The sequence below is a fragment of the Pithys albifrons genome, chromosome 6, assembly GCF_047495875.1.
Source record: "Pithys albifrons albifrons isolate INPA30051 chromosome 6, PitAlb_v1, whole genome shotgun sequence".
Lineage (NCBI taxonomy): Eukaryota > Metazoa > Chordata > Aves > Passeriformes > Thamnophilidae > Pithys > Pithys albifrons.
The window spans coordinates 3,756,975-3,772,222 of NC_092463.1; the positions used below are offsets into that span (position 1 = coordinate 3,756,975).

General features: G+C 52.8%; 1 protein-coding gene across 1 annotated transcript; it reads left to right on the plus strand.

Annotated features, from left to right (window-relative positions):
- The first annotated feature begins 10,270 nt into the window (after nucleotides 1-10,270).
- LGALS3 (galectin 3) lies at nucleotides 10,271-15,178 on the plus strand. The gene is made up of 7 exons (XM_071557248.1): nucleotides 10,271-10,532; nucleotides 12,712-12,765; nucleotides 12,894-12,916; nucleotides 13,212-13,604; nucleotides 13,775-13,863; nucleotides 14,118-14,286; nucleotides 14,917-15,178. The coding sequence occupies exons 3-7, from the start codon at nucleotides 12,899-12,901 to the stop codon at nucleotides 15,070-15,072; spliced, it is 825 nt and encodes a 274-aa protein (XP_071413349.1). The 5' UTR covers nucleotides 10,271-10,532; nucleotides 12,712-12,765; nucleotides 12,894-12,898; the 3' UTR covers nucleotides 15,073-15,178.
- The last annotated feature ends 70 nt before the right edge of the window (nucleotides 15,179-15,248 follow it).

The following is a 15,248-nucleotide window of genomic DNA, read 5'->3' on the forward strand; positions in this document are numbered from 1 at the left end:
GGCTTGGAAGGGACCCTAAAGACCATTTGATTCCAACGCCCTGCCATGGGCAGGGACACCTTCCCCCTTCACCTCCCTGCAGTGAGAGCCCTTTGGCATCTGAAAAAGGATGAAGTGTCCCATACGTATTTTTATTAATGTTGGCTTTCCTATTTCTAAGTCAAGTGTGAAATTCCAGCTGTTGGGATGCAGTTCCCTACACACCAAACTGCTGTTCACCAGGCACTGGTGTGCTGGTGTCACCTGGCACATCAGGAAGTTCCAGCTTCCATATAAACCTTCCAATGAGCCTGTCCATGCTGCAGGAATAACTCCCATGACACTACACACCAGGGTGTGCTCACCCCTGGGGAAAGATCCCAGTGGACTTGGCCCTGGATGTGCTCCATGGGTGGCTGGAGGTGTTTGTGACCCTGGGAATGTGCTCTGCCCTCCCTGCCCAGGCTCCACCTGGAGCCACCGATCCCTGTGGATCCCTGTGCGTGTCCTGCTGCTTGGGCAGAGCCTGGACTGAGGGCCAAGGTCTGCAGAGGGATGATGGCTCCTTGAGCATCATATTTCCTTGTTTCACTTAGCATTGTCCCAGTGTTCCCATTCCCAAGGTGGCTGTAGTGGGAGGACCTGCTGTAACTTTCCCTCTGCTCTCACAGTTCAGTGGAATTCGAGTGAACTCCAAACGTGGTAAGTTGGTAACAGGGAGGTAACATCCATTTGGTCACTCCTGCCTGCAGGGGCTCTAAGGGATGTTGAAAGCAGCTTGCCCAGAGAAGCTGTGGCTGCTCCATCCCTGGAAGTGCCCAAGGCCTGGCTGGACAGGGCTTGGAGCAACCTGGGTTGGTGGGAGGTGTCCCTGCCCGTGGGAGGGAGTTGGAACTGGATGATCTCTAAAGTTCCTTCCATCCCAAAGCGTTCCATGATTCTGTGATACTTTTGTTTCAGAGACCCACTGATGTTCACCTTGTCCCGTTTGATCAGATCAGGACTTTGTACCTCTGCTCAGCAGAGATGAGTTACAATTAAATTACAAGTTACACCCAGAAAAGTTGCAAGGCACTGTCAGTGTAGCAGCACCAGCCCTGCAGTTCCCTGTTATCTCTTTCCAAAGGGAACCCTCCCTGTTAAATGAGGGATGGGCAGATAAAATCTCACTGCCTTTGGTTCTGTCCCTTCCCAGTTTCTCATGGCACAGAAGGGAAGGGCCATGCTGAGCAGTCACTGGCACACCTTGGGTTTTATCTCAGGTCCTCCTCCTGTTGTCTGCACAAGATCTTACCTGCTCCTGCAGATTCATGTCCTTGGGATGAGGGGAGGGAATTTTTGTAGCAATTAACTCTCAAACTGCTGCATCAGTCTGTGCTGTCAGTGATGATGGCTTGATAAACCTCTCCCTGTCCCCCTCTTCCCTCTGCCACCACCACAGTTTCCCCTAGGCCAGATGACCTCTCAGATTTAAACCTGAGTGGGGCAAAGCAAGAAGCTGCTGCAGAGAGTGGTGGGAGTGGGGCCATGGCCTTGGGGAGACCCTTGGATGGGGCTGTTTGTCAGCAGGAGAAGCTTATTCAGAGGAGGAGCTGGAGCACAACTCCACCATCAGCATTTAATTTCCTGCTCTTCAGAGGAACTAACTTCTCTGAGCTAGAGAGGGATCCTAGAGGGGATGAGCTGTTGAAAGTGTTAAAAGTTGGATCTTTGCCTGGAGAAGCTGTGGCTGCCCCACCCCTGAAAGTGTCCAAGGCCAGGCTGGGGCAACCTGCATGGTGGAAGGTGTCCCTGCCCATGGCAGGGCATGGAATGAGATGGGCTTTAATATCCCTTCCAACCCAAACCATTCTGTGGATACCCTGCTGTGCCCTGTCCTGTTACTGGCTGTTTCCCAGTGACATTTAGACTGGAGGTGCCATCCTTGGAGTGAAATGGGGGTAATGTCTCTAGTTTAAAGAGGAAAACCTCCTGCTGGGGTTGGAGACCATGCTGGAAAACAAATACCAGTTCATGTTGCTGCCAAACTGAGTGATGGGATGAGTTTAAGTGGGAGACAGACCAGCAAGAAGGAGAAACTCTCTCCATGAGGACAACCAAACATTAGGTTATACATTCTTTGTCCTTGGAGGCTTTGAAGGCCACCCTGAGCAGCCTGGGCTGACCTCAGAGCTGGCCCTGCTCCGAGTGGGAATTGGGAACCTCCTTCCCACCAGAATCACCCCATGGCTCTTAAGAAATCCACTTTGTTCTGTGCCTGATTAATGGCAAAGATGGAATTTATCTGTTCTCTAAATAAATTCAGAGGGTGACAAGTGATGGTGGACTTCATTCATGACTTCCTGGGCTTGGCATGAATGGGGAATGGTTGGAGCTGTGCCAGGGCAAGGTTAGGTTGGATTTCAGGAAAAGGTCCTTCCCCCAGAGGGTGGTGGGCACTGAACAGGCTCCCAGGGCAGTGGGCAGAGCCCCAGGGCTGCCAGAGCTCCAGGAGTGTTTGGCCAATGGGACAGGGACAGGATAGGATTTTTGGGGTGTCTGTGCAGGGCCAGGGCCTGGATTGGATGATCCTTGTGGGTCCCTTCCAGCTCAGGATATTCTGTGATTCCTCTGGCTGATGAATGCAGTCTTGTCCTGAGGTAGATCTGAGGCTTCTGGTGGGGACCCACCGTGTGCTGCAAGGGGGGATCTGTCAGGATACTCCACTTTACTAAGCTCTTAAAGGGTAATTAAAAGTAACACTGTGCTCCAGTGCCTTTCACAAGAACCTGCTTGATTTGCACGATGTGAAAAGCTTTGTATTACAGTGCTTTGTGTGACAGAAATGGTTCAGAGGGGCTGTGGATCCCCTGCTTTCCAATTTCCCTGTATTCCCTTCCATTACAGGTGACTCCCTCCAGCCCAGAGAAAGTGGCAGGATAATTTAAAATTTGCTGAAAGTGGGAAGAATTAGTTCTTTAATACCCTGGTGTTGTTCTCACTGCACCTTGGGCTGTGTAAGGCAGGAGTTCATCGATGTTCCTCAAGGAGACAGAGTTGTTTATCCTGGAAGTTTTTTAATCCAGCCACTTCAAATCTCAGCAACTTCCGTGCCAGGCTTTCAAGTTTGCATTTCAGCCTGGATTGTGTCCTGTTTTCCTGCTCAGGAAACTGAGTGTGAGCAACCTGGAACTCGAGGGTGGTCACAACCACAGCTCTGAGCCTCCTGTTGTCATCCTTGTCCTCCTGCTCCTCTCCTGGGTGTCAGACTAAGTTGCTGCTAAAAAGAGAGTGGGAATGGAGTGACACTGAGCAAAACCCGCTCTGAGTGGGTAAAAAACCCAAAATAATTAGGAAAACGAGGTGGTGGGTGCTGTGTAAGAGCCCAGCCCGCTGTGGTCCCTCTGGATTTGGCTCCGGGAGGCAGCGGCTGCCCCTTGGCCGAGCTGCTCATCAGCAGAGGGCACTGGTGGTGCTGCTGCTGCTCCCATTCCTGGCAAAGCCTCCGGGCAGGCAGGATTGAATTGATCAGTTTTGACACTGAACCTGATAACAAAAACGATGAAAGCAACATTTTAGTGAATCTCTTGCACCTTTGCATGTGCTTGTGTTGCACTGCCTGGGGCTGGAGTGCTGCAGGAGGGACACAAACACTGTGCATGGGATTTAAATCTGAGCCCTGCTCAGTGTCAGGGTTTGCAGGAGAACGAATGTCTGTGCTGTGCAGGAAAGAAGGAAGGGGATCCCTTCAAGCCTCTTCCCTTTCCATCTCCCCTGTTTTCCTGAGCTGTGGCAAAAGCCACCCAGTGAGTCTGGACTTGATGGTCCTAAAGGTCTTTTCCAACCTCGATGATTCTATGGTTGCTGTTTAATAAAGTCATTTCAAACTCCTCAGAGTGGATCCTCAAGCTGGATTTGGACAAGCTGGAGGCTACAAGGTGGCTGTGTGAGCCCTCCAGCTGCTGATGGATCTCTGGGTGCTGCACCCAAAGAGTCAGCTGGGATTCAGCCTGCCCTTGATGGGGGCTGGCCTGAACTGATCCATTCCCCTCCTGCAGCACAGCACTATTCCTTTGGGCTTTTTAGGCTGGATTAGTTTCTGTGAGGTTGGATGGGTTGGCTCTCTTTGCCAAGCCCAGAGTGGGGCCAAGAAAAGCACCAGGACGTGTGATTTTTGACAACAACAAGCCCCAGGGGTGTTTCACCTCAGTGCACAGGAGTTTGGGGGCACTGCAGGCATTTCTCATCCAGTTATTTAATCATATTGGGATGAAGGATCTTCCTTGAGGACCCCTGGCCATCAGGCTGCACAGGGATTGGTGCTGCAGAGGAAGGTGGAATTCTTGGGAAGTTTGAAGCCAGGTGGGGCTTGAGGACTTTTGTAAATCTCTGTCCACACAAATTGCTACAAGACTCATTCAACACTTGGAAAGCAACTTAGTGCTCAGCCCAGCTCCAAAGTGCTTCCCATTTCTTCATCTTTAATGATATAAAACTACAAACTGTAGCAGGATTTTACTCATGAGCAGCATCAGCGTTAGAAGGTGGGTGGAGTTTTTGGTGTGGGCTGGACTTGCTGTTCCATGTCAGAGCCAGAGGGCACTGGAGGAGCTGCAGTTTCCCCAGTGCTCTGTTCTCCAGGAGGAGGAGGCAGCTGCAAAGGCAGTTTTGCTTTATGTTTCATAAAGAGAGAACAAAAGGAGGATAAGGAGAGCAAGGCCAGACTTGCTGGTACATGTGAAGGTACCCGTGAGCAGCAGGGCTGGTGCTGTGACATCCATGCTCTTTATCAGCTCGTTTTGCTTTCTTTACCATCCAACTGGAGTTACTGAAGTTCTCAACCTTCCCCTCATGGAGTTTTTCTCCCGTTTTAGGGCAAGGTGGTGTTTGGAGGGGGGGAGGGGAGTGATGCAGCCAAGGGAGCTCTGGAATGAGGCATTTCCTCAAAAGATCTGCATGAAGAAGGGCCATGGAATTCCCTGTTTTCAGAAGTCCTGGAGGGACATTGCACAAACAGAAGTCCTGGAGGGTCATTGCACAAACAGAAGTCCTGGAGGGACATTGCACAAACAGAAGTCCTGGAGGGACATTGCACAAGTCTGGCAGGTCAGGGAGGATATTCCCGTTACCTGATTTTGCTGCAATGCCCTTTTTTATTGCTGGGAAGAGCTGGAGGTGGCTCAGGCAGGGCTGGACCCGCAGTGACCCCTCGGGGAGGTGCAGGGTGGGGCTCCACAAGGGACCTGTGGCACTTGGACCCTCAGCCCTGGCTCTGAGCAAGGAGGTGACATTGTCACTGCTCCCATTCCCCGGCCTGGGAGGGTGCACAGGGAGGAAGGAAAGGCTGGATTTCACACCCTGGGATTGTGCCAGGCACAGCCTGGGTGGCACAGCTGCAGCTCAGAGGTTGCACATGGTGGGTGCTGCAGCTCCAAGCACGAGTCAGGCCACAGAAAACCATGGGGAGAGTCATGTGGGTGTGGGTTGTTCTGCTCTGGGAAGGGAAGTGGGTTCTCTGGTGCCACCAAACTTTTTGCCCTCTAGATTGATTTCCTTCAAGTTAATTTATGATCAAAAAGGGAAGAGAAGCTTTCTGATTATTAATTCCCACTAAATAATTTGAAATTGCTGCTTTAAGTTTATTTAGCTTTATAGAGTTACTTTACCCATTGAAGGGGGTCCTTTGCCCTTGGGAGACTGAACCACAAGAACAGATGTAGAACAGAAACTCCTGATGTGAGTCAGCAGAAAGGGAGCTGGGACCAAGCACAGGGTGGAAAATTCTGAGTTGGAATTACAAACTCATTTATGTGTGACCAGCAGGGGAATGGAGGGGATTATTTCTCCTCTGCTCTGGTGGGACTCACCTGGAGTTCTGTGTCCAGCTCTGGGGCCCACAACAAAAGAAGGATGTGGAGCTGCTGGAGAGAGTCCAGAGGAGGCCACGGAGATGCTCCAGGGCTGGAGCCCCTCTGCTCTGGAGCCAGGCTGGGAGAGCTGGGGGGGCTCACCCGGAGAAGACAAGGCTCCAGGGAGACCTGAGAGCCCCTTCCAGTGCCTGAAGGGGCTCCAGGAGAGCTGAAGAGGGACTTTGGAGAAGTCATGGAGTGACAGGATAAGAGGAATGGCTTCCCACTGCCAGAGGGCAGGCTCAGATGGGATATTGGGAAGCTCCAGCTTTATATACTGAGAATGACATCACATAGTCTGGAGTAGCCCTTGGATCAGGCAGCTGTCCCTGCCAGCCTCCTTGCTGGTGGGGTGGGGCAAGGAGCAGGAAATCCCTGTGTGAGCACTGCTCTGCAGGAACCACAGCATCCCTGTGTTATCAAAGTTCTTCCAAACACAACCCCAAACCACAGCCCTGCACCAGCTGCAGTGAACATTAACTTCATGAGGGGCTGGAGCGGGGCCAGAGAAGAGCAACGAGGCTGGAGAAGGGACTGGAGCACAAGTGCTGCGGGGAGAGGCTGAGGGAGCTGGGGGTGTTTAGCCTGGAGAAGAGGAGGCTCAGAGGTGACCTCAGCACTGTCTGGAACTGCCTGAAAGGATGTGGTACCCAGGTGGAGGTTGGTCTCTTCTCCCAGGCACTCAGCAATAGGACAAGGGGGCACGATGGGCTCAAGCTCTGCCAGGGGAAATTGAAGTTGGAGATCAGGTGGAAATTCTTTGCAGAGAGAGTGCTCAGGGATTGGAATGGGCTGCCCAGAGAGGGGGTGGATTCCCCATCCCTGGAGGTTTTTAAGGTGAGCTTGGCCGTGGCACTGAGTGCCATGATCTGGTAAAGGGAGTGGAGTTGACCCAAGGGTTGGACTTGATGATCTCGGAGGTCTTTTCCAACCCAATCCATTCTACAATTCTAACTGTCCCCACCCAACCCCAGCCCCTGTTACACACCACCCAGCTCTGGCTATTGCATAAATGCTGGGCATTTTAAAACAGGGAAATTGTGTTTAAAGACTGTGTGTGGCTGCAGGAAGGGCACGTTGGAGAGGACATTCCTGGGAAATGGGGTGCTCTCATGGCCAACCTGCCTCCCTGGCTCCTCCATCTCCCACCTCGAGGTTTTGAATTGTAACAGCACCAAGCGGGGCTGATTTCACACTGAGAGTCTCTAAAGCAAACAGGGTACTCAGGAGTGCTTAAAAAAGTTCAAACCCACAGAACATGCCCCTTTTTGAGGCATAACTAATTCTTCATCCACTCCTGAGGAGCAGCTAGCCCAAGGTTGCAGGCTGGGCATCCCAGTGCTGCAGTGAGGGATGGGATTGGGCATCCCAGTGCTGCAGTGAGGGATGGGATTGGGCATCCCAGTGCTGCAGTGAGGGATGGAATTGGGCATCCCAGTGCTGCCAGTGAGGGATGGGATTGGGCATCCCAGTGCTGCCAGTGAGGGATGGGATTGGGTATTCCAGAGCTGCCAGTGAGGGATGGGATTGGGCATCTCAGTGCTGCAGTGAGGGATGGGATCGGGTATTCCAGAGCTGCCAGTGAGGGATGGGATTGGGCATCCCAGCCCTGCCAGCGAGGGATGGGATTGGGCATCCCAGTGCTGCAGTGAGGGATGGGATCGGGTATTCCAGAGCTGCCAGTGAGGGATGGGATTGGGCATCCCAGCCCTGCCAGTGAGGGATGGGATTGGGCATCCCAGTGCTGCAGTGAGGGATGGGATCGGGTATTCCAGTGCTGCAGTGAGGGATGGGATTGGGCATCCCAGTGCTGCAGTGAGGGATGGAATTGGGCATCCCAGTGCTGCCAGTGAGGGATGGGATTGGGCATCCCAGTGCTGCCAGTGAGGGATGGGATTGGGTATTCCAGAGCTGCCAGTGAGGGATGGGATTGGGCATCTCAGTGCTGCAGTGAGGGATGGGATCGGGTATTCCAGAGCTGCCAGTGAGGGATGGGATTGGGCATCCCAGCCCTGCCAGCAAGGGATGGGATTGGGCATCCCAGTGCTGCAGTGAGGGATGGGATTGGGCATCCCAGCCCTGCCAGTGAGGGATGGGATTGGGCATCCCAGTGCTGCAGTGAGGGATGGGATTGGGCATCCCAGCCCTGCCAGTGAGGGATGAGATCGGGTATTCCAGTGCTGCAGTGAGGGATGGGATCGGACATTTCAGTGTTGCAGTGAGGGATGGGATCCCTGGGATTCCCAGAGCCCTGGGATTCCTGCCGGGAGCCCCAGAGCCCCAGGATTCCTGCCCCGCCCTGTAACTGAGAGCCCTGGCAATAAACCAGCTGCTCCCTTTTCCCAGTCCCGACAGGCAAAGCTGTGAAACCACAGTGGCCACACCTCACTCAGACCCAGACCGTGTGAGTCACGACAGGGTGACTCAGACAACGGGGAGCATCGTTGGCTCTTCCATAGCTCTGAGTGCAAAGGGCTCCCCAGCGATGCTGAATCCCAGAATCCCAAAATGTTTTGGTTTAAAAGGGATATTAAAGCCCATTTCATTCCATCCCCCTGCCGTGGTCAGGGAGACCTTCCACTAGACCAGGTTGCTCCAAGCCCCATCCAACCTCAATCGTCATCCTCACCACAGCTTGGTTTATTTAAGTGAAGGAACTACCTCACGTTTTGATTTGTGTAATCATTGACTTTGGGTCAAATAGATTTTAATATCACAATGTCTGTTGCATAACTGGAAGCACAGGATTTATGGCATTGGAACTGGAAAAAAAACAGGCAAAGGTTTTTTTGTAAATTTTGGAGTATTCAAGTGAAATGCTGAAAATAACCATAGAGGGTTTTGATGCAAATCTCCCTTGCCAAAGCCATGTGGGGGCAGTCTTGGGGAGGAAGGGAAAAAAATTGTGCACTGAGTTCATTCAGCCTTGTCTGTGAAGGCAGAAGTCACCAGTGCCTGAAATCAGAGAATCACAGAACTCTTGAGGTTGGAAAAGCCCCTTGAGATCATTGACTCCAACTGTTCCCTCAGCACTGCCAAGGCCACCACTCATATCCACAAGTGCCACCTCCCCATGGCTTTAAAACCGCTCCAGGGATGGGGACTTCACCCCTGCCTTGGACACACCATTCCAATGTCTGATCACCCTTTCAGCAGAGAAATTTTTCCTATTATTCAGTCTAAACCTCCCTTGATGCAACTTGAGGCCATTTCCAGGAGAATTTATACTAAAATTCATTTAAAAAATTCAACAGATTTTAGACCTCTTTTTGGATAGCAGTTGCAGTATCAGCTAAGCCCATTAGTTCAGCCTTAAAGAAGTAGTTTCTACACCTGTAATGACACCAGTTAAAGGGTGCACCCCTTAATAACCTTTGGTCAAACCTGAATTGGTCAGGCAGGTGGATTAGATGATCATTATGAGTCTCTTCCAATATTCCATTCTCCTCTTCTCCTCCTCTTCTCCTCCTCTTCTCTCTTCTCCTCCTCTTCTCTCTTCTCTTCTCTTCTCTTCTCTTCTCTTCTCTTCTCTTCTCTTCTCTTCTCTTCTCTTCTCTTCTCTTCTCTTCTCTTCTCTTCTCTTCTCTTCTCTTCTCTTCTCTTCTCTTCTCTTCTCTTCTCTCCTCTCCTCTCCTCTCCTCTCCTCTCCTCTCCTCTCCTCTCCTCTCCTCTCCTCTCCTCTCCTCTCCTCTCCTCTCCTCTCCTCTCCTCTCCTCTCCTCTCCTCTCCTCTCCTCTCCTCTCCTCTCCTCTCCTCTCCTCTCCTCTCCTCTCCTCTCCTCTCCTCTCCTCTCCTCTCCTCTCCTCTCCTCTCCTCTCCTCTCCTCTCCTCTCCTCTCCTCTCTCATATTCCCTTTCCCTCCCCTCCTCTCCCCTTCCTTCTCTCCCCTTCCCTTTCCCCTTTCTCTCCCCTTCCCTGCTTCTTTCCCTTTCCCCTTTCATTTCCTTTCCTTACCTTTCCTCTCCTCGCCTTCCCCTCCCTTCCCTGCCCTCCTCTCTCCTCCCCTTTCCCTTCCTCTTCCCCTTCCCTTCCCTTTTCCAGGAGCACAGCACAGCAGACCAGAATTCCAGCACAAAACCACCTTTTAAATTTCCATTGCTTTAAGCTGTGGAGCCCATTGAGCAAATTGGAGCTGATTCACCCTCAACCTCAAATAAAACTGGGCTTGTTAAAATTCCAGCTGCCTCTACCAGCTTCCCAGATTCCATCCTCCACCGGCCTCGCCGGAAAAGGTTTTTTTTGGATTTTATTTTTCAGAAAGAAGCAGAAAATACTCAAAGTTGGGAAGCCAATTTGTGTTTTACTGAGTTTTACTAGAGCTGGAGGGGGATGGAGCCGAGACACGCACAGGCAAATCTCTGGCAAGGCAAACACCTGGCAGCGACTCCAGCCGGGAAGGGCCGGGAACAGCCGTGCGTGGAACGGACCCGCGCGGGACACAAACCACGAGGAAAACGAGTGATTCCCTCTAGATTGCCCCGCCTTGGTGGTGTCACCGCTTGGCAAAGGGAAACAAGGCGCTGTTCCCGAGCTTGTCACGGGTGTCCCCGGCGTGGGCAGCCCGTGGGTGGCCGCTCCGTGCCCGCCCCGTGCCCGCCCCGCGGGCGGGTCCCGCCGTGTCCCGGTGCGGGAGGGCAGAGCAGCTGCGGGATCCGCCGCACGCAGGTGAGGGGAGGCGGCCCCGGGGGCATCCCGGGGGGATCGAGCACGTTATCCTTGGCTGAGGGTGCGCTTGTCCGGTGGGAGTGGGAGGTGGGACATCCTTCGGGATGTGCAGAGTTCGGAATGCACAAAGTCCTCGCTGGTTTTAAGGGATACTCGGGAGAGGGGCGCGATGGGAACTGTTTAGGAGCTACAAGGCTGTTTGCGGCTCGCGGGGTGCCGGGTGGCCCTGCCCGTGCCCCAAAAAACCTCACGGAAGAGGGAAAGAAGTGTCAGTGTGTGGGAGACTCGGGGCACCCAGAACACTCAGAAAAGGAGCTGCAGGAATGGCACTGAAGGGATAAAATTTGTGTTTCTTTCCCAAATAGTTTCTCCACTCGGTGTGGATATAGGGAATATTCGGTGGGTTTTATGCTCGCCGGCTCTGGGTTGTTCCTGCCACTGATCCACCGCCGAGTCGGGGAGAGCTCAGGGAGATGTGGGGGAGAGATCCCGGGAGTTCAGGCTCAGCTGCCCAAATGCTGCTGGAATTTGGAGCACAAGTCCCATCAGGAGCAGCTGAGGGAGCTGGGGGGGCTCAGCCTGGAGAAAAGGAGGTTCAGAGGGGGCCTTCTGGCTCTGCAATTCCTGCCAGGAGGGGGGAGCCGGGGATGGGAGGGTTGGGCGCTCCTCCCAGGGAGCAGGGACAGGACAAGGGGAAATGGCCTCAGGTTTTACCAGGAGAGGTTTGGATTGGATGTTAGGAAAAAATCACTCGCTCAGAGGGTTGTCCAGCCCTGCCACAGCTCCCAAGGGAGTGGAGTGCCCATCCCTGGAAGGACTGAAAAGTCTTGTGGATGTGGCACTTGGGACATGGGTCAGTGGTGGCCTTGGCAGTGCTGAGGGATGGTTGGACTCTGATTTCAAAGGGTTTTTCCAGCCTCAATTATTCTGTGGTTCTGTGCAATACATTGCTGAGGCACTGCTGAAGGGGGTGGGAGAAAACCCCTGCCCAAGGCAGGGGGAATAGAGAGCTGTGTCCAAGGGTTCCACCCCTGCACTGACGCAGAGAATGGGGTCACCACCAGGCTCCAAGCTCGGTGGCACCGTTTGGTGGCAGAGGATTAGTGGGTTCCAAATACCAAAGTGGCCATCCCAGAGCTGGCCAGGACACACAGGAACTCCTGCCACCCTGTCCCAGCAGGCTGAAGGGAGCAAAGCTGCTTCTCCCTGAGGTATTGCAGGAGAAAAGGGGGATCATGTGGGACGTCTCATGGGAGCAGCACAAGCACAGCTGCTCAGAGAGCCTGACCCACCTGGATCCAGCCTGGGGGAGTTTTCAGGAGCTCTGTGTGCCCCCCCAGCTCCACCTGGCAAACCAATGGCAAAACCAAGGGCCTAAAAAGAACCCAGAGGCAAATAAAAGCTTTGGGAAACACAGACTGTTCAAACACTCCAGTCTGGATGCTGGTGGAAAGGCTGCCTTGAAAACCCCGTGGGCTCAGAGAGATAAGTGTTTTACTGGCAGAGGGGTTGTTTGTTGGTTGTGAAACTTGGGAGTTTGTTATTCCTGAGGCAGCACAGGCACATCTGCTGTGAGCTTTGTGCAACAGAATGTTGCTTTCAAGGGGAATTTGCCTTCTCTGTTTTCAATTTGGAATTTTCCTTTTCTTTCCTTGTTTCTCCCTGTGCCTTTTTCCCCCTCCTCTTCTCCTCTGAATGCTCCCTTTGATGGGAAGAATCCAGGTTATTCCTGCCATGGTGTGGACTCATAAAACTTGTAAAGCAACTTTTATCCGCTGGCTTGGAGCGGTCAGTGTGTCCTTCCCGAGGTGCCCTCCCTCTGGAATGGGGTAACTGGAGATGGACAGGAGGAGAAAGGGGACTGTCTCCATGGCTGCCACCCTCCTCTCACCATTCCAGGCCTCCATCCCACTTGTCCCTGACGTGCTGTGCTGGATTTTTAGCCCTCACACAGTTCCTGGTTGTTGTTTTGGCCCCACCTGAGGATTCTGTTTGGGGTTTTTTTATGGAAGTTTTTCCTGGGTGGTGCCTCAGGGGTGGGGAAGTGAATAACAGTGGCAGTGTTGTGAGCTCAGTGGCGGATTTCATCTGGGGGGTGTTCTTCTGGGTTTCTTCTGGGCTGGATTTCTTCTGGAACATTCAGGCTGTTCACAGCACTGACTCCCCATTTATCCCACAGGTATCCCACCAGGATCTGTTCTGTGGCATCAGAGCTGTGGGCTCTGACAGGCAGGTATGTGATGGGAACTCAGCAACTTCCAACAATTGCCACTATAAACTGTTAAGTCTGTTCAAAAATCTCTGTTTTTCAGATAGTGCATGTCAAAAATGACTGAAACATCCTCTGTCTTTTTGTTTTAGGAAAAATGTCGGACGGTTTCTCTGTGAGTATGGAATTCTTTAAGAAAAGAAGGGGGCTGGGGTGGACACTGTGACTGTTGCCTTGAAGTGAGGACCTCTGGAAAGGATGGGAACAAGTCCTTGCTAATCTGTGTAAATCCCCAAATCCTCTCCAGTTACCTCAGCACTGACTGGTTGCTGGAAACCCCAGCCCAGACGCTCAGAGCTGAGCTCTTGCCCTGGGACACACAGCAGGCTAAAAAGGATGGATGTTGGAGAACTCAGCCTGATCCCAGGGTGACTATCCCTCACCTAACCCTTCTCTCCCTCTGTCCCCAGTTATCTGATGCCTTGTCCAACAGCAACAACCCGGCGCCCTGTGCCCCCCCAGCCCAGGGCTGGCCCTCCTGGGGGAACCAGCCCCTGGCTCCTGGGGCATTCCCGGCGTATCCCGGCGCTCCAGGGGCCTATCCGGGAGCACCAGGAGCCTATCCAGGAGCACCAGGGGCCTATCCTGGAGCACCAGGAGCGTATCCTGGAGCACCAGGGGCCTATCCTGGAGCACCAGGAGCATATCCAGGAGCACCAGGAGCATTCCCTGGAGCACCAGCAGCGCCAGCAGCACCTGGGCCATCTCCTGCCCCAGCACAACCACCCAGTGCCCCTGGATTTGGGCCTTCTCCTCCACAGGGAGGACCAGCTCCTCCACAGGGAGGACCAGCTCCTCCAATGGTAATGGCTCCATCATATTCACCACATTGTAGGGGTTTCTGTGCCTTCAGTGCCCAATTTTCCTTGGCCATGGGAAGGACTTGGGGCTGGCTGTGCCTGGCGGGTGGCAGGGCTGGCATTTGGCTTTTGAGATGTTCTTTTGCTGACATCAACTCCCTGTTGTCTCCCAGAAAGTGCCCTTTGAGCTGCCCCTGCAGGCAGGGCTCGTCCCTCGGCTGCTCATCACCATCACTGGGACAGTGAACTCCAACCCAGACAGGTACTGGGGGTGTCCAGGGTGGGGGCTGTTTCCATGAAGGACTCTTGGGTGGAGCAGGGGGGTTGGAATGTGCTGTCCATTCCTGAATGCACCTGCCTGGTGTAACATCAAGTGTTACACTAAATAAACATGTACATGCCCTGCTGTTGCCCAGCAGGGTGTGTGGGGTATTCTTTGTGTGGTTTTTAGGAAGCCTTCTAACAGATCCCAGGGCTTTTGTGGGAAAAACAGTGAATCCATTACTGTCTTTGCAGGTTTTCACTGGATTTCAAGAGAGGGAATGATGTTGCCTTCCACTTCAACCCCCGTTTCAATGAAGACCACAGGAAAGTCATCGTCTGCAACTCAAAGTTCCAAGATGTCTGGGGGAAGGAGGAGAGAACAGCTCCCAGATTTCCATTTGAAGCTGGAAAACCCTTCAAGGTACCAAAAAGCCCCACTCCAGTTCAGTCTCAGTGCACTCACAGCACCAGGAGGGTTTGGGCAACAAGACCCAATAAGGACCTTGTTGATTTTGCACAGGAATCAGCTCCCAGAGGTGCCTCTGGGGCAGCCACCCCTGTGCTTCCCAGCAGATCCTTCAACACACCTTTCCAGCATTCTGATTCCCTCCTGCACCTCCAGTGCCCAGGGCGTAACTTCTCCCCACTTCTGTTATTCCCATGGATTATGAAATCCTCCTTATTTACAGCTGTTCTGCACCAGTTGTTGGACAGGTTTCTATAATGTTTTCCCCATGGGCAGCTCTTCCTGAGATTTTTCTCCTGCAAAGTGAGTTTACTCTGTCGAGTTCTGCTTTGAGTGACTGGCATGGTTTGAGGAGACAGAAATGGGGCTAAAACACGAAGGAGGAAGAGCAGAGCAGTTTTGGGGAAGGCAAAGGTCACTGGTGTTGCAGCTGAGTTGCTGCACCAGCTCCTCCACATGCCACGAGGCTGCACTCAGCTGGCAGCAGCTCCAGCCAGTGCCAGCCTGCTCGAGTCTGTGGCTTCAAACTTCTCCCAGAACAAATGCAGTGTGGGTTTTTTGGCTGACTGGGGGTTTTTATTTCAGCTCCAGGTCCTCTGCGAGACAGATCACTTCAAGGTGGCTGCCAATGATGCTCACCTGCTGCAGTACAACTTCCGTGAGAAGAGGCTAAACGAGATCACCAAGCTCTGCATTGCAGGCGACATCGCCCTCACCAGCGTCATGCCCACCATGATTTAGCCAGGGGAGCACCCAATATAAACACCTCAGTCCCCTTTTTGTGGTGTAACAAAAGTGCCTTCTCAGGTGACTACTTTGATGTAATAAAACCTTTTCACAAGTAAAATTTGTTTTCAATAAGATCCCCAAAGATGTGACACCCTCTGGCAAGCTGAGTGCAATGTGGAAGGAGCAGA

Coding starts and splice junctions, on each gene's coding strand:
- LGALS3 (XM_071557248.1), top strand. Junction 13,605..13,774: donor GAGGACCAGCTCCTCCAATG/GTAATGGCTCCA, acceptor GTTGTCTCCCAG/AAAGTGCCCTTTGAGCTGCC. Junction 13,864..14,117: donor GTGAACTCCAACCCAGACAG/GTACTGGGGGTG, acceptor CTGTCTTTGCAG/GTTTTCACTGGATTTCAAGA.